This window comes from Cetorhinus maximus, chromosome 15 (genome assembly GCF_964194155.1).
Source record: "Cetorhinus maximus chromosome 15, sCetMax3.hap1.1, whole genome shotgun sequence".
Lineage (NCBI taxonomy): Eukaryota > Metazoa > Chordata > Chondrichthyes > Lamniformes > Cetorhinidae > Cetorhinus > Cetorhinus maximus.
The window spans coordinates 75,494,090-75,517,029 of NC_135893.1; the positions used below are offsets into that span (position 1 = coordinate 75,494,090).

The window sequence follows — 22,940 nt, forward strand, 5'->3', positions numbered from 1 at the left end:
ACATATTTCTAGTGTTGAATGCATTCTGGCACTTTCTCCATTGGGGAAAGTACTGTAATGCATGTCAACACCTACGCAATGGTGCTCAATGTAATGATCAACTTACTTTTTCGGATCAGAGCCCTATGATCACTCACTGCATTAAGAGCACATCTACATTACAAGTTGTTTCAAGTTGTCAAAACATTTAACACTTATCTGTCAGAAAATTCCAGTCTCTTCAGCAGGCTTTCACCAGTGGTCACAAACTCTCAAATGTGTTGGGCTTCCAAAAACAGCACATGAAAATAGCCTGGGGAAGGAAATTCAAATTTCACAAAGGTGACCCTGACCTCAGAAGAATAGGGTTTGCACTCAAGGCCTTCACGACCCACACAAAGGCCACACAAAAAATAGCGCAGGGTCAGTGAAACACACCAAGGTGTACAGTTTCTTTGTATACGTCACTTATACTGACTCAGTAGATGCTACATGACTGGTTTAAATACTGTTACGAACAGGTGAGGAGGAGTGAACTAGCTCCTCTCTATTTAGCCTCCTCAGTTGGTCGCAACAATGGTTTTTAAATTTATTTTCCCTGTCGATGCCTTTTCCAAATTCAAATGCATCTTTTGCTTTCTATGCAGCGAACAATAAGGAGCCAGTCAATGAGGTTTTCTTGAGTCAAAGAAAGAGCAAGTTTATTAGCCACTAAACCCTAGAAAAAAAAAATGCCATGTCTCACACACACACACACAGGTATCAGAAGTAAGGAAAGTAAAAGTCCAAATGAAAGTTAAAAGAATATACAGTTTGAAGTCCTTTACTTTTCTTTGAGCCGAAGGTTGTTAAACGTTGTAGCTAATTTAAGTTATCTGGCTCCTTGGAGCAGGTGGATGTAGAAGATGTTGCAGTTCTTGAAAGATCTCAGTTTGTTGGTGGGTCTTGGGTATGCTGATTTCTTGAACTGGGAGCTGCACTTATTCCCAGGGGACAGTTGGGGGGGGGGGGGGGGGGTGGAGGTGGGGTGGGGGAGAGAGGTCTTCAGCCTATTTCTCTGCTGACGTCTTTTTCCAAAATCTCCCTGATGTGTCTCAATGGACTTCTCTCATCTGTTTGATTTTTAGACTGTAGAAATAGGTCTTTACTTAACTTAAGAGAGAGAGAGATATTCCTTACTGCTCCATTTTCAGCCTCTTCTGATTCCTCTGTCACTGCCTGGCAAACCCAGTTATTAGTCCTGCCCACTGTATATTCCAAAAGAATGCGATTGCCATGTCTGCTGTAGTCATGTTTGTAGAACAAGTGATCACATTTTTATGTTTCATTTCAGAATCTTTTCACACATTTTAAGATAGTAGGGACCAACAGCAGATGGGGTTATTTCATCCTCCACAAGCATTTTGAGTGTCTGTTGGTTGTATACCCTGGCTGGCTAGCATTTCCACATTGTCTTGATGGACTCTTGGTTTCTGCTGGAGAGGTGAGCTCATAAAGATTCCTTTCCATTCCTTTCAATAGTCCTTTTTTGAAGTGGACCTCGACACCCTCAGGAGTGGAATTCCATGAGCAACATTTCAGGACATGCCTGCAGTGCAATCTATATAGTAATTTCCAGAAAGGTCAACATACAATTCCATACATCAGGTGACTTGTAGCAGCCATCTTTAGTTAGTGGCTTTTCTTGTCTTAAAAAAATAATTTTTAAACAGTTTAGTATGTTTTTGGTTAGCTGGTGAAGTTATAGGTAGATTTTACTCAGTCATAATTTCCCATCATCGTGATAATACCTCTATGATCCCTGCAGAGACTGATAAGTTTTAAAGAATGTTTAAAATCTCAGTGATTGACTGAAAGGATCTCACCACAAGATTTCAAGTTTTAAGACTTTTACTGTAACAAATGAACTAAAAGCAACACTATTTTGTAGGTAATTAACACTTTAAACCACAGAAAAGATAATCCCCCTTTAAATTTTGACAAAACCTAAAACCCCATGCCACAAGTTATACTTCACTGCCTGCTCTCCACAGAATTGCAGTTTTACAGAGACCTGTTCAACATCACTCCCAGCTTCCAATGGGTTATTTTCTCCCTGTTTTGCTGAGTTGTAACATTGAGTGAATGTCAAAAGGTGCTTCTCTCTGTTTTCGGAGAAGTCATGAACCAATTACCAGCAGTAAGGCCCACCCCGGGGATTCTTTCTCCCTCTCTGGCCATGCCAGGATGAATCTTCCAGATTCATTAGATTTCCACAGGATGCATCCCTTTGGCCAGAGATGATTTTCCGTTCAGCATTCTGCCTGGTAGTCCAGAGAAAAGCCACACTTTCCTCCCTGCTGACCATTCTAATTGCAGTCCTTTTTTTCTGTCTGTGAGACCATGTGCTCTCTTTCTGTCCAAAATCTTGGAGAAAGAAAGTCCGCCCATAGTCAGCCTCAGTTTCTCTTGCCTTTGGCTCAGGTGCAAATATATTACACTTTGCTCTTAGTAACTTTTGATCTTGCCCACCACCCCCATCCCCATCCCTATGGTAACCAAGCCACTGAGGCTTGTTGTCAGGCAGAATTTGGAACAGATGACAAGTCTCTTTTCACTGCCCCATTTTACCTTGAATTAAAGAGACAGTCCCAAAACATAATCATCTTATAAAACCTCACATTCATATCAATGCAGAGCCATGGGAACTAAGGGACCCAGTGCTTATCTGTATTAGTCCTTAATGTTGCTGAATCTTGCGTTTCTCAGCATTTTGCCAAGCTCCATTTATTCTATACTTTTCTATTTCTGTCAACTTTTAGTGATGTTAGTTTATCATAATTATGCTTTGTTGGCTCAGTTAGGTTCTTTTCATTGTTCTCAACTCAGTGTCAAGACAGAAATGCCTGTTCCTGCTCCTTTCCACCTTCTCCTGTTAGCTATACCTTAACATTCCTACACTGTACTACTGTTATGCAAAATCAATAAACAGACCTGCTTCTGTCCTGCCAGTCCTACTTCTACAGTTGAGTGAGGAAGCTATTTGTTCAAACATCCCCTTACATATAATTAGTATTGTTTGGTTCAAATATACTTTGATTTGAAGGTTACATCATCTAATTAACTTGATGACTAGCATTACAACGCCGTGATTAACTTCTACTCAACTTTAATAGACCTACTTTTTTTTTCCAATGTAATTATTCATGGGATGTGGGCATTGCTGGCTACGCCAGCATTTATTGCCCATCTTGAATTGCCCTTGAGAAGGTGGTGGTGAACCACCTTCTTGAATTTCTGCAGTCCATACGCTTCAAGATTCCAGCTCTTGCCCCGATGAACTTTTTATACCATCGGTCACCTCCATCAGATTTTATCTTACTTCTCAACAACTTTATTATATTTCCTAAGTTTTAGGGAGGACCTTTGTCAGGCATTGACAATCGTTATGAGGAATATGCTGGGGATGTACCAGTTGATAGAGGAGGCCAATGCAATGTCCTTATTCAAAAAGCTGACAAACAGCTTTTATATATTCTTGACAAAGATGCATTTATTCAGTGCCTTTAATGTAGTAAAACATCCTAACATCCATGCTGTATGGGTGTATAATCAGACAAAAAATAGCACTGAAGGAGATATTAGGACAGGTGACTCAAAACCTGGCTTAAGATATAGCTTTTAAGAAGTGCCTTAAATGCAAAGAGATGGAGAGGCAGTGATGTTTAGGTTGAAAATTACAGAACATAAGGCCGAGTCAGCTGAGGACATGGCTGCCAATGATGGGGTGAAGAAAGTAGGGATGCACACAACAGCAATGTAGATTCAGAAAAATAACTGTGAATTTACTGGCTGGAAACCACAGATTGGATTTTAAAAAGACTGAAGCTACATTCCATTGACTTGAAACCATAGCTTTTAAGATGGCTGAAAATTTGCATGACTGTACCCTATACATTCAAAAGCCATTGAAATGGAGTCAACCCTGTCTAGAAAGCCTCACCAGGAACAGCTACCTTGAAGGAATGTGAATGGGACCATTTTATACCCCACTAGCAAAGCATCCAGACAATCACCTGGGTACTAAACTGAGTGGAAACAAGCCTTTAAAGGTAATCACTTGGACAATGGGACTCTGGCTGTGAAAAGAATTTGTTCAGACATAATCTAATCATGTAGGCCATGTGCCTAGAATTCACTATGCCACAACCATATTTGGGGTAACTGGTCAGTTGGAGAGAGAAGGGGTCATGTGACAAGCCAGCTAACCCTCTTTTGTGTTCTAAAAACTGTTTCCCTGCAGAAGCCAAAGAGACGCTCAATAGGCAAGATCCCCATGTGGCTCTCCCTCTCTTCACCTATTTCGACAAGTTTGAACCGTCCCTGTGTTTTTCCACTATCCACGTGCTGCAGACAGAGAGACTTTTAAAGAACTCAATTTGGCAGCTGCTGTCTCCAGAAGAACTGATAAATCTATACCTTCAAACTACCTCGATGCCAAAACCGGAAGGACCACCGAGTCCAGCTTGTCATCTGTCCAAGTCATCAACCTACAAGAACCGTAAAACTTTAAATCTTTATTGGACTTTAAAAATAATCCTTTAATCGATCCTCCCACTTTTTAATCTATTTTTGCATGTGTGACCTGAGTGAGTGTGTGTGTGTGAAAGTTGGAGCATTTTTATTATTTTTCTTGGGCTGGGTTAAGTACCATATAACCCTCTTTCCTTCTGGAAAAACTCAAGGAAACCTGTCTGTTTGTGTCTCTTACAGTTACAGCACATAAACAGTTAGGCACTCTATGAATTGGCAAGCATATCCTTTTAAATTGGCTGATGGGTGGAAAACAATTGGTATGTATTAAAGGAATTGCCATGGTGGGGGGGCAGAAGTAGGGTTGCAGGAGTACTGTTTTAAATTTCCATTAATGATTTGGACTCACAAACCTAATACTAATTGGTACATTTGCAGATGATACTAAAATAAAGAGGACAAGAGACAGTGACATCATACGCAGCTTAGAAATTACAGAATCATGTTTTTGAAATCCTGATGCAGTTGAAAGAGACTTACATGTCTTAGTAAACTTGACACACCTAGGAACAGGAGCCCCATCAATCTGTTCCACCATACCAGAAGATCGTGATTGATTTGTTTCTGAACTCTATTTATCAGCTTCCTCCATATACCTTGATATACATTTAGTAGGAAGAAAGAGAAAAGGCAATATAAACATAATAGTACAATTTTAAAGTGGGTGCAAAAACATAGCGGGTACACGGTGTACACACATGACTGAAGGTGACAGGACAAGTTGAAAAGTAGGATCCCATGTGATCAACTACCTGGGCCCCACACTTTCAAATTGCCCTTCTGTGGTAAAGTGGAGTGCCGTGTACCTTTAAGAGAATGCAAGTGGATTAACCATATGACAGTACTGATCAATCACTGTACAGCATGGGCTATTGGTTAACTATAAGTCTAGAGCTGGAGGTGGTTGTGGGAGCATGTAAGGATTTAGTGCTCTGCCTCCTGTTGCGATAAACACTCACGGTTTGTTCTTAGGTTGGTCTCTCTCTGTCATTGATAGTGAGCATCAACTAACAAGTGTATATGAAGGCGTGCAATTCAAGTTTACTCGGCTAGTGAACTCATAGGGGAGAATTTTCCTCCTGTCGGGGGGGGGTTGTGCTGGAGCGGGAGCAGGCGCAGACCCAATTGGGTCCACGCCGCCATTTTACGTAGGCGAGCCAATTAAGGCCCGTCCAGCATGACATGCACCCGGAAGCGCTGTGCGCTCCCTGCGCGGGCGGGCGGGCCTCAGGGAGATAAGTTTTAAGTTTGAAAAATTTTAATTAAAAAACTTTAAGATATGTCCTCTCATGTGACACATGAGCTGGGACATGTCAATGAACTTTAATGAAAAACTTTATTTAATTTATAAACTCCTCATGAAACCTCATCACGCCTGTGGATAAGGTTCCATGAAAAATGCGAAGGCTGCCTGGCCTCTTCACCTGCCCACCGTCCTCAAGGTTGGACGGGCAGCTTTCTCAATAGGTTTAATTAGTTAATTAATGGCCTTAACAGGCCTTTGACAGTTTGGCGGGTGCGCAGCTGACTCGGCTGCGTGCCCACTGAACTGGAAATCTAAATGACATGTTGTGACATTGGGACACACACCCGACGTCACTCTGCCTCATTTTACACCTCAGCGAGCGGGCCCCACCCTTGCTCACCGAGCTGAAAATTCTCCCCATAGACTCAAGACATAAAACCTTCCATCTCAATATCCCCCTTTAAGACTCCCTTAAAATTACCTCTCCAACCAAGTTTTTGGTGATATCCTCCTCATCCTTGGCTTAGTGTCCTTTTTTATTTGTTTACACCTCTGAGACACCTAGGGATGTCTTTCTATGTTAAAGCGGTCACCTTAATGCAAGTTGTTCATTCAAGAATAAAAGGAGTGCTGCACCATAAGAACATATAAGAAATAGCAGCAGGAGTAGGCCATTCAGCCCCTAAAAGCTGCCCCACCATTCAATAAGATCATGGCTGATCTGTCCCAGGCCTCAACTCCTCTTTCATGCCAGCTCCTCATAACCCTCAGCTCCCTAATAATTCAAAAATCTATCTATGTCCTCTTTAAATACTTTCAGTGATCTAGCCTCCACAACTCTCTGGAGTAGAGAATTCCAGACATTCACTACCCTCTGAGAGAAGAAATTCCTTCACAGTTTTAAATGAGTGTCCCCTTGTTCTGTAACTATGTCCCCTAGTTTGAGATTCCCCCACTAGAGGAAACATCTTCTCAACATCTACCCTGTCAAGATCCCACAGAATCTTGTACGATTCAATAAGATCACCCCTCATTTTTCTAAACTCTAATAAATAAAGGCATAATCTGTTTAGCCATTCTTGATAAGTCAACCGCTTCATCCCAGGAATCAACCAAGTGAATCTCTTTTGAACTGCCTCCAATGCCGATATACATTATCAGCCATTCTGGATGGATGCATTAAAGTCCATAAGATGTAGGAGCAGAAGTGGGCATTCAGCCCATCGAGTCTGCTCCACCATTCAATGAGATCATGGCTGATCTGATAATCCTCAACTCCACTTTCCTGCCTTTTCCCCATAACCCTTGATTCCCTTACTGATTAAAAATCTGTCTATCCCCACCTTGAATATACTTAATGACCCAGCCTCTACAGTTCTCTGTGGTAAAGAATTCCACAGATGAACTACCCTCTGAGAGAAGGAATTCCTCCTCATTTCTGTTTTAAATGGGCGACCCCTTACTCTGAGATTATGTCCTCTAGTCCTAGACTCTCCCGCAAGGGGAAACAACCTCTCAGCATCTACCCTGTCAAGCCCCCTAAGAATCTTATATCTTTCAATAAGGTCGTCTCTCATTCTTCTAAACTCCAATGAGTACAAGCCCAACCTACTCAACCTCTCCTCATAAGAAGATCCTTCCATACCCTAGTGAACCTTCTCTGAACTGCCTCCAGTGCCAGTATATCTTTCCTTAGATAAGGGGATCAAAACTGTTCACAGTATTCTAGGTGTGGTCTAACTAGTGACTTGTATAGTTTTAGCAAGACTTCCCTATTTTTATACTCCATTTCCTTTGAAATAAAGGGCAACATCCCATTTGCCTTCCCTACTACCTGTTGAACTTGTGCGCTGGCTTTTTGTGATTCATGCACAAGGACCCCCAAATCCATGCTGCAGCATTCTGCAGTCTTTCTCCATTTAAGTAATATTCAGCTCCTCTATTCTTCCTACCAATGTGCATAACCTCACATTTTCCCACATTATATTCCATCTGCCACTTTTTTGCCCACGCACTTAACCCGAAGATGGAACAAATAGTTTTTTCCTTATCTTGCACTCTACACTAACATAGCTGGAACTGCAATTCACATCCTGGATAAAATCCAAAATTTAGAATGGGACACCCTTCCCTTAACTTCCAGCTTCTTTACAAGAGTTGCATCAAATCCTGAGAAAGCTGGGGGATGATCTGGTAGAGGTCTTTTAAGATATGAAAGGATTGCTAGGGTAGCAATGGAGATGGTTCAACTTGAAGGGGAAACCAAAACTAGAGGCCATAAATAGAACATAGTTATTAATAAATGCAGTAGGGAATTCAGGAGAAATTTCTTTACCCGGTGAATATAATGTGCATCTCTCTACCACATGGGATAGCACAGATGCATTTATGGGAAGCTGGTTAAGTACATGAGGGAGATAGGAATAGAAGGATATGCTGATAGAGTGAGATGATCTATGGTGAGTGTGTAATAAGCATAAATACTGGTTGACCAGTTTGGCCGAACAGCTTGAAACTGTGTAAGACCCATGTGTAGCTGGCCATCCTTCCACTTCGACATTCCCACTTCCTTTTGCTTCTGGATCCTTAGCTGGTGAGTATATTCAAGGCTGAGATCAATTGAGTTTTAGACTTTAGGGGAATCAGGGGATATAGGGATCAGTCAGGAAGGTGTAGTTGAGGTCAAGAATAAGCCATGATCTTATTGAATAGCAGAGCAGGCGAGAGGGACATAATGGCCACCTCTTGCTCCTATTTGTAGCGTATAGTATGTTTTCAACATTTACTGATGGAAACTTCGGCCAAATAAACCTGCTCTTTGCCAAGCCTTTCAACTCCTTGACGAATTGTATTTATAAATACGAAACATTCTGAAGTATATCTCTCAGCAACAGCCAATGACCGACAGTGACCACGAAGCCCCTCATCTCGTCTCTCCTCTCCCTCCCTCAGAATCATATACCTCCCCCAACTCCCCACTCTAACAGACATTTGGTTTAAATTTCAACCGTTCCCCACCGAGCGCGCGCTGTGGTCATAGGTTGCGTGACGTCAGTTCCGACGCGTGCGGGTGTGGTGACGTCAGTGGCCGTGGGAGCGAGGGGGCGGAGCCTCCAGACAGAGACAGACAGACAGAGAGAGAGAGAGAGAGTGGGAAGCGGCATGGCCTCCAACAGCAGCACCACCGTCACCGTCAAGGAGGGAGGGAGCGGCCGCGCAGGCCCGGGGGCCGATAAGAGTTGCGTGCTGTGCTGCCAGGAGCTGGAGATTTTCGCTGTGGGCAAGTGCGACCACCCGGTGTGTTACCGCTGCTCCACCAAAATGCGGGCCCTGTGCGGCCAGCGGTACTGCGCCGTGTGCCGGCTGGAACTCGACCAGGTAAACCTGGGGGAAGAGAGAGAGAGAGAAGGCCTCGGCCTGTGGGAGGGATCGATAGGCTTCCGAGTTTACTGCACTTTGTGTGGGCAGGAGGCGAGGCCAGAGTCCGCGGATGTTACCGGGAAGAGGAGGAGGAGGAGGAGGCGCATACCACCCCCGGCCCTGAGCCGCTGGCCGGGCCCCCTTCCCCCTCTTCCTCCCCCCCCCACTTCCGGGGCCTGAGCCGCTGGCCACCCCGCCCCCGGGGGTTTGAGCCAACCCAGTCCATTGAAGTCTCCATCTTTGAGTGGTAATTGTTGGTAACTTCAGTCAGGCACTTCTCTAAATGGAGACCACTCCCTTTGTGCTGTCAGTGTTTCCAAAGGCGGTGCCGCACTGTAGGGAGGAGGCAGTGAAACCCTCCCCCAAAAGGGGAATAGGAGTTTCTCCCAGGGCTAGGATGTTTGTTTTGGACTGAGATTGCCTGCTTCTGGTACTGTCTGGCTCTTAACTCAGGCCGTGTGTGACGTGCTTTACCTGTGACTTGTTACTTTGACCCTGTAGCTTTTCGCAGGGCGTGTGGAAGTTAGCTTGGCAATGATTCAATATTGCCCAAGTGCAGTGTCATATCAACCCGGATTAAAAAGCACTCTGGGCTTTCAAAATGCACTTTCTGTTTCTCATTACTGCAACTGGAATCAAGAGGAAATTAACATCACAGTAGGGTTTGAAATCACGGGAAGTTGGAACTATGTAACAGGGTAATCGATCTGGAAGATTGATGTTTTGGGTGGGGCTCTTTGTTACAATTCAGTCAAAAACACCGATCTAACTTTTATGGTGTTGCTTTGAATTTCTAGTTATTGTCATAACTGTACCTATGTTAATTCAGAAATCATAGTTGTCCTTTGAGGTTTAATAGCCAAAGTGTCTGAATTTTTGGGTGGTTATGCTAATATCCTGGTCCAGGTTTTGCAGTCAGTGATGAATGCACAGCTCATTACACTTATATTTGCTGATGGACTTTCTATGGGGTTTTTCATTGGAACTTGCAGTGGTTAGAAAGCCAAAAGAGCGCAGTGCCCTCCTCTGGGATCTGGGGCCTTTGTGAACACGGAAAAATGATGATGTTGTAAAGAACATATCTTTTTATTTCTGTTGGACTGCTGATTAAAATTAGAATGGCTGCAGCTTGAAAGACATGCCTACTCAATTGCATATACCATTGAGGGGTATATGCAATGTTGCTGTCCTGGAACAGAGTATGCCATGAAAGACAGGATGGTGCCGAGGAGGAGTCCGGTCTGATGGGGGAACTACCTGGCAACAGTGTTTTAATTGGCTCCTTATCAGGGTTTGTGTGAGAGCAGTGCAGCAGAATAGCTCCTAGTCTGGAAGGAAAAAGACCTAAAAGCTCTTGCTCCTGTGTGTGTAAGATTCCAGTAATTCTACAATAATAGCTAGCTGACTTTTTCTGCCCATATTTCTATAACCTTTCTCTGAAAACCCCTGTCAAGAGCAAAGGGGAAAATCACCATTAGAGACATTGAAAAGCAAGTGCTCAACCAGTGAACTACAGACTGAAATTGCTGGGAAGACCACCTCGTGTCGTCAACAAAGAACTGAAAGGAATTTGGAAGACACGATCAAAATTAACCCATTGAATCCTGTACTGTGGAATTGGTGCTATTGAACTGTTTTATCCTGCCCTTAAGACACACAAAAACATGGATTTTAAGTGTCTTGTATGTGTGTGTTTAGGGATTTAAGAAGGGGTAGAGTTTAGGTTATAGCGTTAGAAATCAGCAGTTCATATTTCTTTCTTTTGCCACTCGTTAAAGACAATTTGTTCCAATAAACAGTTATTTACTTACTAAGTTTACAAATCTGGTGCTCGGATTCTGTTAACCTAAATTAAACAATTAGATGTGTTGATCAAACTTTTTTCACATTTTATCACGGCTCGGGGAGCAGTGGGGCTTGATATTGCAGCGCACTATCCCCGGTGAGTCGTGACAAAGTTTGGGCGTTCTGGTCTGGGATATTTTGGAGCAAAAGACAACAATGATTTAGGTGTAGATTTAGTAAGTAATAAAAACTAAAAGGAAACACCAGGTTTGAACTTTCAAAAATAAGATGGCACTGGAAACTGCTAAAGCTTTCCTGCAAGTGGAAGAGATGTCCCTGACAATTTTATAAGGGACCCTAAAAGCCAGGTTAATCGAATTGGCAAGTAAATTAAGAGTAGGATTGCCTACTAAAGCTAGGAAGGCAGAGACACAGCATTTGAAATTGGAAGTAATACCTGAGAGACCGAGTTCTCCAGGGGGTGGTACATTGGAATGGGCTCAAATTCAGTTGTAAATAAAGAAAAAAAACTGGAACTAGAGGCGGCCAAGAAAGAAAAAGAAAAGAGAGCATTTCAAAGAGAGATAGAAATGGCGAGGTTAGACAGGCAGGAAAAAGAGAGTGGGAATTCCAGCTTGGAATACTGGCAGTTAAAAAAGAGACACCAGTAGGTGAAGCAGGACTTATTTTCAGATCAGAACCCAGTGGGGAGATGTTTAAATTTGTACAAGCTTTTCCAAGGTTTGAGGAAAGAGATGTTGAAGCATTCTTTATTTCATTTGAGAAGCTAGCCAAACAGATGAACTGGCCAAAGGAAAACTGGATATTGCCCATGCAGAGCAAATTGACAGGTAGAGCACAGGAAATTTATGCTTCACTGTCAGAGGAGGTGTCTAAGAATTATGATGTGGTGAAAAAGACCATTTTGCGTGCATATGAGTTGGCCCTTGAAGCATATAGACAAAAGTTTCAAAATTTAAGGGAACAGTCTGGGCACACTACATTGAATTTGAAAGGATTAAGCAAAGTAGTTTTGACAAAGTAGTATTATGAGTTGAAACTACCTTAAGTTCTCCGAGAGACCATTCTCTTCGAAGAATTTAAAAACTCCCTACCTTCTGTAATAATGTTGAAGACCAAAGGGTTGCAACTGTTAGACAGGCAGCAGTAATGGCTGATGATTATAAGCTGATGCATAAAACTAAACCATTTTTTCCATCACCCCCTTAAATTTGAAAAGGTTAGAAAGTGGGAGAGTGAAAGGAAGGTAAGTAGCCAGGGTAAAGAATGGATAGCTGGGAATACCTTGAGATCTCCTGCCCAGATCAGGAAGGTATTGAGGGTGGAGGTGACACTCGAAGGCTTAAATGTTTCCGTTGTAATAAAGTGGGGCACATTCGTTCAGAATGTTGGAAGTTGCGAGGGAAGCCCATAGGACTTATTGGAGTTCGTAAGAGTGAGTCCGAAAAGGGAACTCAAAAGAAAATGCCATGGATCAAATTGTAGCTTTAACTACAAATAAGGCCTGGAGGTAACCACTGCTGTGAATGCAGGTGAAGTGAATAAGGTAGATGAGAGATATAAAGACTTTTTTGTCTAAAGGAAAGATAACCTCTTTTTCATCAAATGATGCAGCTAAACCCATAACTATATTAAGGGACATAGCTACCCAAACTCTTTTGCTTGGTAGCTCCTGTGCCCTGCTGGTTCCATTGTACAGAGTGCAATTGGAATGTGATTTGTTGTCTGTATCGGTGGTTGTAGGAGTGGTTAAGAAATTACCCGTGGATGGAGTTGATTTACTCCTGGGGAATGATTTGGCAGGAGTGAAGGTTATAGCTTTGCCCGTAATTATGGAAAGTCCGAGAGAGGCTAACGAGACGGAGCAGTTATGAGAACCAGTTCCTGATATTTTTCCATCATGTGTGGTGACTAGAGCAATGGCTAAACATAGTCCATCACCAGAGGTCAAAGTAATACCATGAACAGATGTTAAGAGTAGCTTAAGCTTCATTTAAATTAGTGTTTGGCATGTCTTCATTAATTGAGGCTCAGCAATCAGATCCAGAGTTAAACAAGTTAGCACAGGTCACACTGAAGCTGAGGTGGAAGGAGTTCCGGAGTGCTATTACATAAAAAACTGAGTTCTGTTGAGGAAGTGGAGCCACCCTCACAGACCTGTGGATGAGGAATGGGCGGTTGTTTGTCAGAAAGTGGTATCGCCCAAATATCATAAGGAGATTTTGTGAATAGCAAATGAAATCTCTATGGCAGGACATGTAGGAATACAGAAAGTCCAAGCATCAATAAACAGACATTTTACGTGTCCCAAGACTTCATAAGGACTTAGTGCAATTTTGTAAAACGTGTCATATCTGTCAGGTAGTAGATAAACCTCAATGTGTAATCAAACCAGCACCTTTAATACCCATACCAGTTTTTGAAGAACCATTCAGTCGGGTATTAAATTGTGTAAGACCATTACCCAAAACAAAAGCAGGACATCAGTGTATCTTTACAATCATGGATATGACAACCCGATTTCCAGAAGCTATTCCTTTAAGGACAATTACAGCTAAGGTGGTAGTGGAAAAAACTCCGTTTTTTATCCGTTATGGCCAACAACTGAATTACAATCTGATCAAGGCTCTAACTTCATGTCTAAAATTTTCCAGGACATAATCAGCACTTTGGGCATTGAACAAATAACGTCTACTGCCTATTGCTACAGACACAGGGAGCTTTAGAGATATACCGTCAGACTCTCAAAACCATGATTAAGACCTATTGCCATAAATACCCAAAGGATTAGATTTCTTACTATTTTCTATCAGAGATTCTCCGAGTGAATCTACTGGATTTAGTCCATTTGAATTGATCTATGGTCCTGAAATAAAAGGTCCATTAAAAGTGATTTAAGGAAAGTTTCTAAAGCAGAAAGACGAATCCTCCATGTTGGATTACATGTCCATGTTTCTAGAAAGACTCGGGGGAGCATGTAAAGTAGGATGAGAGCACTTAAAAATTTCCCAAGCAAAAATGAAAGAATGGGCAGACAAACCTGCTACAACTGGAACATTCCAAGTGGGAGATGAAGTATTGGTATTATCACCTTCGCAGGGTGAACCCCTGAAAGCGAAATTTGGTGGCCCCTACCAGGTAGTTAGGCGGGTTAGCAAAGTGACTTACTGATTGATACTCCTGAGCATAGGAACAAGTTGAAGCAGTATCATTGCAGAGAAGATGATTGGAAAGGTGGTAGTAGTAATAGAGGATGACAGAGACAGTAAGTGTAAGGTAGAAAGAGAAGTAGACAGTGCAGAGCGAACCTCCTGCAATTCGACTAGCCAATACGAAAATACTGGGACAGTTGGACAGTGTGTTCTCATATTTAGAGGAAGGACCACAGGAGGATCTAATTAGGTTGCTTAGGAAATATAAGGGAATTTGTAAGGTTGCATCTGGATGTGCTACGTTAGCTAGACATGATGTGAATGGAAGAGACTTTGCCATAAAAACAGCCTCATCGGTTGAGCCCAGAGAAATAAGCTCCATTAGAAACAGAGATCCAATATATGCTGGCAAATCAATTGATTGAGCCTCGCCAAAGCAGCTGGTGTTTACTGGTAGTGCTGATTCCTAAGCCAGATGGATCAACTAGATTTTGTATAGACTACTGGAAAGTGAATGCAGAAAGGAGGACAGATTTGTATCAATTTCTCAGTTAGAAGATTGCATCGATAGGCTTGGCAGTGCCTCATTTCTTTCTAAAAATTAATCTATTGAAGGAGTACTGGCAAGTGCCGTTAACATCAAGGCCTAAAGAAATACCTGTCTTCGTTACACCAAGTGGGTTGTATCAATGTTGAGTCATGCCATTTGGGTTTAAAAATGCCCCAGCTACATTTCAGGGACTTATGAATCAAGTCATAGCTGATGTACATAAATGTGTGGTTTATTTAGACGACGTCGTAATATATAGTAACATATAGGAAGAACATCTAAAGCAATTAGAGGACCTGTTTAAGCAATTGCAATTGGGTGGCTTAGTCATAAAAGCAAGGGTAACTTACCTAGGTCAGATCGTAGGACAAGGGCAAGTGTTGCCAAGAATAGCAAAAGTTAATGCTCTAATAGAATTCCCCATTCCTAAAACTAAACGAGAAATCATGAAGATTTTGGGAATGTGTGGGTTTTATTGGAAGCTTGTGCCTAACTTCAGCATAATAGCTGTACCTCTTACCAATTTAAGAAAATAGGCAAACGTGGTAATGGCCAGCAGAATGCCAAGCAGCCTTTGAAAAGCTGATGGCAATCTGAATAAATGAACTAGTGTTGGCCGCCCCTGACTTTACCAAATCTTTTAAAATGGTAATTGATGCTAGCGACTTGGGGGTAGCTGCAGTTCTATTACAAGATGATAAATTGGGGATAGAGAAGCCAGCGGGGTACTCTTCCAAGAAACTAAATCAATATCAGAGGACGTACTCTAGAGTAGAAAAAGAAACTCTAGTGTTGTTGTTGTCTCTTCAATTCTTTGAAGTTTATGTTCGACGTGATAACAAAAATGCTAATCTATACTGACCATAACCCGTTGCCGTTTATTGAAAAGTTTAAAACTCAAAATGCAAGATTGTTTAGATGGAGTCTATTGTTTCAACCATTCAATATAAAGATTGTTCACGTTGCCAGTAAAGATAATGTGATTGTGGATTCATTGTCCCAGGTGTAAAATACTTAAATAAGTTAAAGGGTTAAGAAATACTGAAGATTGCATAAGGGGGAGGAAGGATGAATGGAAGTCGGTCTGTGTTTTGTTGTCCATGTGTCACATACTTTGTGATTAAATGCATTTTTGAAATGACGATTCATCTCTTTTAAGCATGGAGGCATATAGAGAACATATCTTTTTTATTTCTGTTGGACTGTAGATTAAAATTACAATGGCTGCAGTTTAAAGGACATGTCTACTGGAACAGTGTGAGGGATATACAATGTTGATATCCTGGAACAATGTGTGTCATGAAAGACAGGATGGCGCTGAGGAGGAGTCCACTCTAATGGGGAACTGCCTGTCAACAATGTTTTAATTGGTCCCTGACCAGGTGACCAGCGTATGTGAGAATAGTGCAGTTGAATAGCTCCTAGCCTGAAAGGAAAAAGACCAAAAACCTCTTGCTCCTGTGTGTAAGATTCCAGTAATTCTACAATAATAGCTAGCTGGCTTTTTCTGCCCATATTGCTATAACCTCTCTCTAAAAGCCCCTGTCAAGAGGCAAAGGGGAAAATCACCGTTAGAGACATTGAAAAGCCAGTGCTCAACCAGTGAACTACACACACAGTGCTGGGAAGACCACCTCATATCATCAGCAAAGAACTGAAAGGAATTTGGAAGACCTCGATCAAAACCAACCCATCGAATCCTGTGCTCCGGAGTTGGTGCTATTGAACTGTTTTATCCCACCCTAAAAATCCATGTTTTTGTGTGTCTTATGTGTCTTTGTGTGTATAGGAGAGTCTAAGCTATAGAGTTAGAAATTAGTTCACATTTCTTTCTTTTGCCACTGGCTAAAGACAATTTTTTCAATAAGCAGTTATTTACTTACGAAGTTTACAAACCTGGTGCTCGTATCCTGTTAACCATTAACAGATAAGTTTATCTGTGAGTCAAGACAATGTATCTTAACCAATCGATTGAAGAATCCTTACTGAGAAAAGCAGAGTCTGAACTAAACAGTGTATCTTAGAATTTGTAAATTAAATGCCAAACCATATACAGAAAATAAAATGGAGTGGGAAAGAAAGATAGGATTGAGAGAATTTGAGATGGCAAGTTAAAGTAAAATTGGTTTTTTAAAAAATTAATTAAAATCTGAAGGAATGAGATTCCACATTTTTTAAGTTTCAGTACTAGGGAAGTTGTTCGGCAGCAATTAAGGCTTATCAAGCTGTTAAAAATTCACATACTTGAATGGGCAAGCTCTAAATTTTTTTCTAGTGTGATTGGTGAGCATTTATCACACAATTGTCTCAACTTTATGCCCTTTCACTTACTTGAATACTAAGCGAGATATCAATGTAGTGAAACTCAACTCCTGGAGGAGCAGGGCAAAGCAGGAAGCAATTCCTGCTTTGAGTTTAATTGCGTGTGTGGTCACCGAAAGTTGTTCGATTTATTCTAATAATGCTGATTGCTGACAGCCTTACCATTATTTTTCTTGTAAAATCTTAGCCCTTGTGGATACTTGTAAATCTTGCGAATATGAATAATTAATAACACTGTTTTACCTTTGTTCCACTCAGGTTGTGTTTATAAAGAAAGTTGCCCCATTTTCAACAATTGCAACTCATCAGTTCCACCATGAAAAGAAATTTGATATTTATATTGCCGATGGGAGGATTCATGCCCAGTTCAGGTATCTTGCCCTCTTTATTCAAAATATGGAGTGTTAACACTCGGGACAACACACAAACAGTTCAAATCTTAGTCACACTTTATATCTGTATAGAGACCTTGCTTTACTAACTTTGAAGAACCATGAGGGAAGTTAAAAGGAAGCCATGTGGATTTTTACCTCCAGTTTAGATGTTTGGACTTTTTCTTGTTCCTGGGCATATTGGATCACATGCAGAGGAAAATTGATCGGGGCAGGGAAAAACTGTACATGAGAGATTTTTCAGTACAATGTAAAATGGACAGAAAATTGCACGATTGTCTTAATGATTTACAGCCTGTGCTGTCCAATTCCTATGCCCCATACCTGGACAAATCTAGTCTGGCCAGGAATAGAAAAGTATGCACAACAAAAATTGCTGGAAAAGCTCAGCGGGTCTGACAGCATCTGTGGAGAGAGACACACAATTAACGTTTCGAGTCCGTATGACTCGAATAGAAAAGTGTGCCCTATGAATTTTTAGGCAAACAGTGATACTCATAATTTAATATACCAGCCTATATGCAGTCTACAGAAGTTACTGTCAATTTCAATGAAATAATGGTGGTAAATAACAACAGAAACAGGCCTTTCAGCCCAGCCAGTCCATGCTGGTGTTTATGCTCCACTCGAGCCTCCTCCCATCCTAAATATATTATTGTAACCATGCATTTCATTCTTCATTTGCTTGTCTAGCTTTCCCTTAAATGCGTCTATATTTTTTACGTCAATCACTCTTCTTCCAAATTCCAGAGAGTATAGGACCATTCTACTCTATCTTCTTGTAGGATAGCCCCCCTCATCCTAGGAATCAATCTATTGAACCTTTGTTGCACCTCCTTGAAGGCAATTATAGCTATCCTTGGGTAAGGAGATCAAAACTGAACACAATATTCTGGATGTGATCTGGCCAAAGCCATATAATTGCAGCAAGATGACCTTACTCCAGCCCCCTGGCAATAAAGACCAATGTACCATTAGTCTTCTTAATTGCATGCTCATTGTGCAAGTTTCTGTGATTTGTAATCTCTGAATGGCTGGCTGTCTGAAAGTTATTAGTTTCCTTCTTCTTTCTCTACATATTTTGAAATTTATTTTCCAAATGTTTATTTACTTCCACTTTTTAAAGACAATTGTGGACTCTACTTCCACCAAAGTTTCTGGTAAGGAGAAAAACTCCAAACCTGCCTTTTTGGTGATCATTAAATTCATGAAAATGGGTAACTCTCAAAATCTAATTCTCTGTAACCTAAATGCGCTAGGTATGTTATTACTGTTATTTTCCACCTTGAAACAGTACCCTCACCCATGTGCTGTAAAAGGGCCATAAAGACTAGATGTAAGATGCTTAAGACTTTAGATATAAAACAAAATGCATTGCAACTTGTGGACTTTTCTACCGAATTAGGAAGTCAATGCAGGATTTCAAAGTTGAAGTCATTAAAAAGAAACAAAAAGCACTTCCCCAAGTTCACACCTGAATATTGTACTTGTATCACTGTGATTGTGATGTATCACAATGCTGAATGAATATGTTACAGGTTTGCTATTTTGAGAGCATTATATTCAACTTTGGGATTCATTTAGCATGTATGCATTGTAGGATCTACAACAACAACTTATGTGCATTTAATGTAATTGAATGCCCCAAAACCCTACACAGGTGTACTTTAAAGCAAAATTTGACACAGATCCACATAAGATCGTATTAGAGCAAATGACCAAAAGCTTGGTCAAAGAAGTAGGTTTTGAAGAAGTACCTTAAAGGAGGAAAAAGAGACAGAGGGATTTGGGGAGGACATACCAAAGCTTAGTGCCTAGGCATTGCTACTGTTCTGTAACTTAATGCTGAACTTGTATGTGTATTTCAGGAAACAGAAATAAGACTAAATTATAAACTCCCTTTGAGGTTTAATACTTTGATTCCTTTTTTATCTATAATTTCCATTAGGAAACTTCTGCAACATGACTGCCCAGTATGTGCTGAGTCAAGACCATTTAATACTTTTGAGGACCTAGAGCATCACATGAGGAAGCAACATGAGATGTTCAGCTGTAAGCTTTGTGTAAGACACCTCCAGGTAAGCTATCTGCTCTCCTGTTTGAGAAATTAGTTCTCTAGTAATGTTAATCAGTTGTGTGAGCCTATGTATCAGTCATATTTCTTTTTGCGTATGTTGTATTTTATTCAATAGGTATCAGTTTGCCAAACAAAAAACCTAATATATTTTTGAAAGCTAACTTCTACCCAGTTAGCAGGTCTGGGCTATAGCATGCTTTGTATTTACTTATTATATTGAGTATTATTTTTCAGCCTTCATACTGCAATGTTATAACAATTTATTTTTCAAATAAAGCTACTAAGTGTCATTATCCAAAATTGCAAAATGAAACATTTTGTTTTTATATATTCTTCTAAAACTTTGCTTAACTGGGTTCATCTTCCTTCTGGTTCCAAATGTTCAACTTGAATATGGGAGAAACTTCAGGAATTTGTCTTGTGATGGAAACCAGCTCCAAGCTTTATTTTTAGTAATCAAAAATATAATTACATTATTAAATACTCTGGATATTTTTGACAAGCAATGTTCTGTGGTGAGTGACTCACCTGACTCCCAAAGCCTGTCTACCATCTACAAGGCACGTGTCAGGAGTGTGATGGAATACTCCACTTACCTGGATGAGTGCAGCTCCAAAAGCACTCAAGAAGCTTGATGCCATCTAGGACAAAGCAGCCCGTTTGATTGGCACCTCATCCACCACCTTCAGCATTCAGTCCCTCAAACACCAATACACAATGGCAGCAGTGTGTAACATCTACAAGATGCACTGCAGCAACCTGCCAGGGCTCCTTGTAAGCACCTTACAAACCCACGACTCCTACCTGGGACAGCAGGCACATGGGAGCACCACTAGCAGTAAGTCCCCCTCCAAGTCACATACCATTCTGACTTGGAACTATATCACTATTTCTTCATTGTCGTTGGGTCAGAATCCTGTAACTCCCTTCCTAACAAACTGTGGGTGTACCTGAGCCACATGGACTGCAGCAGCTCAAGAAGGCAGCTCACCACTACCTTCTCGAGGGTTTTATTTTTAAAACTATCAAACCATTGTCTCATTGAATGTTTTGACAATCTATGCATAGCTTTGACTGTGTTGGCACTTTTAAGTTTTTTGGCATTTTATTGACCTGAAATTCAATGTTCTGATTTGTTTTTTGACTTGTGCTGCACAAATGTTCTTGACTATAGTTGCAGTGGAGCACACAATTCATTTTGACACTTTCTTCACAAATGTTAAAATTAAGCTATTTCAGAATAAATCTGTTATTGGATAGCTTTCTCTTTCAAGCCTGTCTTGTTAACTTAAACCTGTTTAACAGCGCCTTCACTTGCTACGTTTTAAAACAAAATTAGACCATTGCAATTAAATGTTAAATGTTTTTTTTCCTTTTCAGATTTTTACCTATGAACGCAAATGGTACAGCCGTAAGGATCTTGCACGCCATCGAATCCATGGTGACCCGGATGATACTTCACATCGTGGGCATCCTTTATGTAAATTCTGTGATGACCGCTACTTGGATAATGATGAACTACTAAAACATTTAAGAAGGGACCACTATTTCTGTCACTTCTGTGATTCAGATGGTGCTCAAGAATATTATAGGTAAGTAGGAGAAAAACTTTCTGGTTTTGGATGCTGTTCCACAACAGCCATAAATGCATAATGGAGAGTAACATTGAACCAGTTTATGAACAAGTGAGCTAACAAAGGAACTCTGCTATAAATTATGGAGGCAGCAATGGACTTGGTGATGCATTAACTTTACCTTTTGTACTCTGGGTTAAAATTCACATCAGGATGTAAGTGTCCTAAATCAAATAAATTTGAATAGTTTTCATCCAGTTAATAGCAGATAGTTAGTCCCAGCACAAAACTGTCTCTAGCTTGGCATCCTATTTCAAGGACTGTAAAGGTGACCAGTGGGAAATAGAAATGACATATTAATAAACGCCTATTCAAAATTGCTATTGATCTGTGTAGAAGGAACTTCTACCCAGAACGCAATGTGTTTGATGTTGACCTGGAGTGCAAAAAATCAAAAATACATCATCTCCTATCAAGCTGATATCCTCCGTATTGAAATCTAAATTTACCAGGCTGTTGTAATCAAAAAGTAACATCACATCATGACTTAGATCTATTGCTATCGATCAGTTGTAGTAGGCACAATATTCCATCACACTTCAAACCTTGAAGTTACAAACTTTAATTTTACTTCTAATTTTCTCCCTTTCTTTACCTAAGATTGACTTAAGTAAAGTGTGAACAGGATTGGTGGGGCAGAGGGACATTGCGACTAAAGTTGAAACCTGTCTTTATGCAAGGAACTTTTCCAATACAGGTCTCTGGTTAGCAATCAGTGGCAGAAACCCTGGCTAGTTTTGCTTTTCCCACATTACATTTCATCCCCTAGTTCCAGGAGGCTAATTGTGGAACCCTTTGCTATCACCATGCTGAATAAGAATGGGACATGTCTGATCTGTATGACTTTAGTGTTTAATATTTGAGTTATTAGAAACATTTTACTAAAATTGAGACATACACTTTCTTTTATTGCAGCGATTATGATTATCTTCGTGACCATTTCCGTGAGAAGCATTATCTGTGTGAGGAAGGGCGGTGTAACGCTGAGCAGTTTACTCATGCTTTTCGCTCAGAAATTGATTACAAAGCACATAAAGCTGCCTTTCATAGCAAAAGCAGAGCAGAGGCCCGGCAGAATAGACAGATAGACCTGCAGTTTAACTATGCTCCTCGGCACCAAAGGCGAAATGAAGGTAATTGTGTTGACCTCAGTACGAACTGTACCTTGTACTTTAATACTTTCATATATAAGGTGAAGTTCTAGAGATAGATACATAGAATGTTAGAATGGTGCTTCAGCTTTAATTGTCTGGGGAATGCAGTTTCTAGCTAGATGTATGGGAAATACTGAGTCGTCTCAATTTCAGAAGCAGCCATGAAAGTTAACTGCCGCCTTACTCTCCACTTTGCTTTATAGTTGCCCAGTTGCATTTTTAGCCCTGAGAAAGGAACTGAAGCACCCCAGAAATTTAGAAAATTGTAGAAATTTTGGTGCATGTGAAGACCATTTGTCCATCATGCCTGTGCTGGTGGTAGATTCACCACAGGGGCTATCTACCCCCTTTTCTGCTCTTTCCTTGTACCCATCAATACCTTTTGAAAAATGTTTGATCTAATTTCCTCTTAAATTGCATTGACTGTCTTTATTAGCTATTTTTGGCAAAATGCTTCACATTCTGGTAACTCTTGTGTTGGGGGAGAAGCTTCTAATCTGCCTATTTACGCTTCCGGCACTCAGCTGAGCTAATGTCCCTTTTCCCAATTTGTCAACCACTGGAAATAATTTTCCCCTACACTCTCGGGATCCTTTCAGAATTTATAGTTGTTAGACCTCTACTTAAATTCCCCAT

General features: G+C 40.8%; 1 protein-coding gene across 2 annotated transcripts in view; it reads left to right on the plus strand.

The window, feature by feature from the left end:
- Positions 1-8,919: 8,919 nt before the first annotated feature.
- Positions 8,920-22,940, plus strand: part of znf598 (zinc finger protein 598) — a 37,135-nt gene continuing 23,114 nt past the window's right edge. For both annotated transcript variants that reach the window (XM_078558673.1, XM_078558674.1), the window contains exons 1-5: positions 8,920-9,175; positions 17,306-17,418; positions 19,388-19,517; positions 20,897-21,108; positions 22,066-22,283. In XM_078558673.1, coding sequence (XP_078414799.1) covers positions 8,960-9,175; positions 17,306-17,418; positions 19,388-19,517; positions 20,897-21,108; positions 22,066-22,283 — 889 coding nt within the window. In that variant the 5' untranslated portion in view covers positions 8,920-8,959. The remainder of the gene's footprint in view (positions 9,176-17,305; positions 17,419-19,387; positions 19,518-20,896; positions 21,109-22,065; positions 22,284-22,940) is intronic.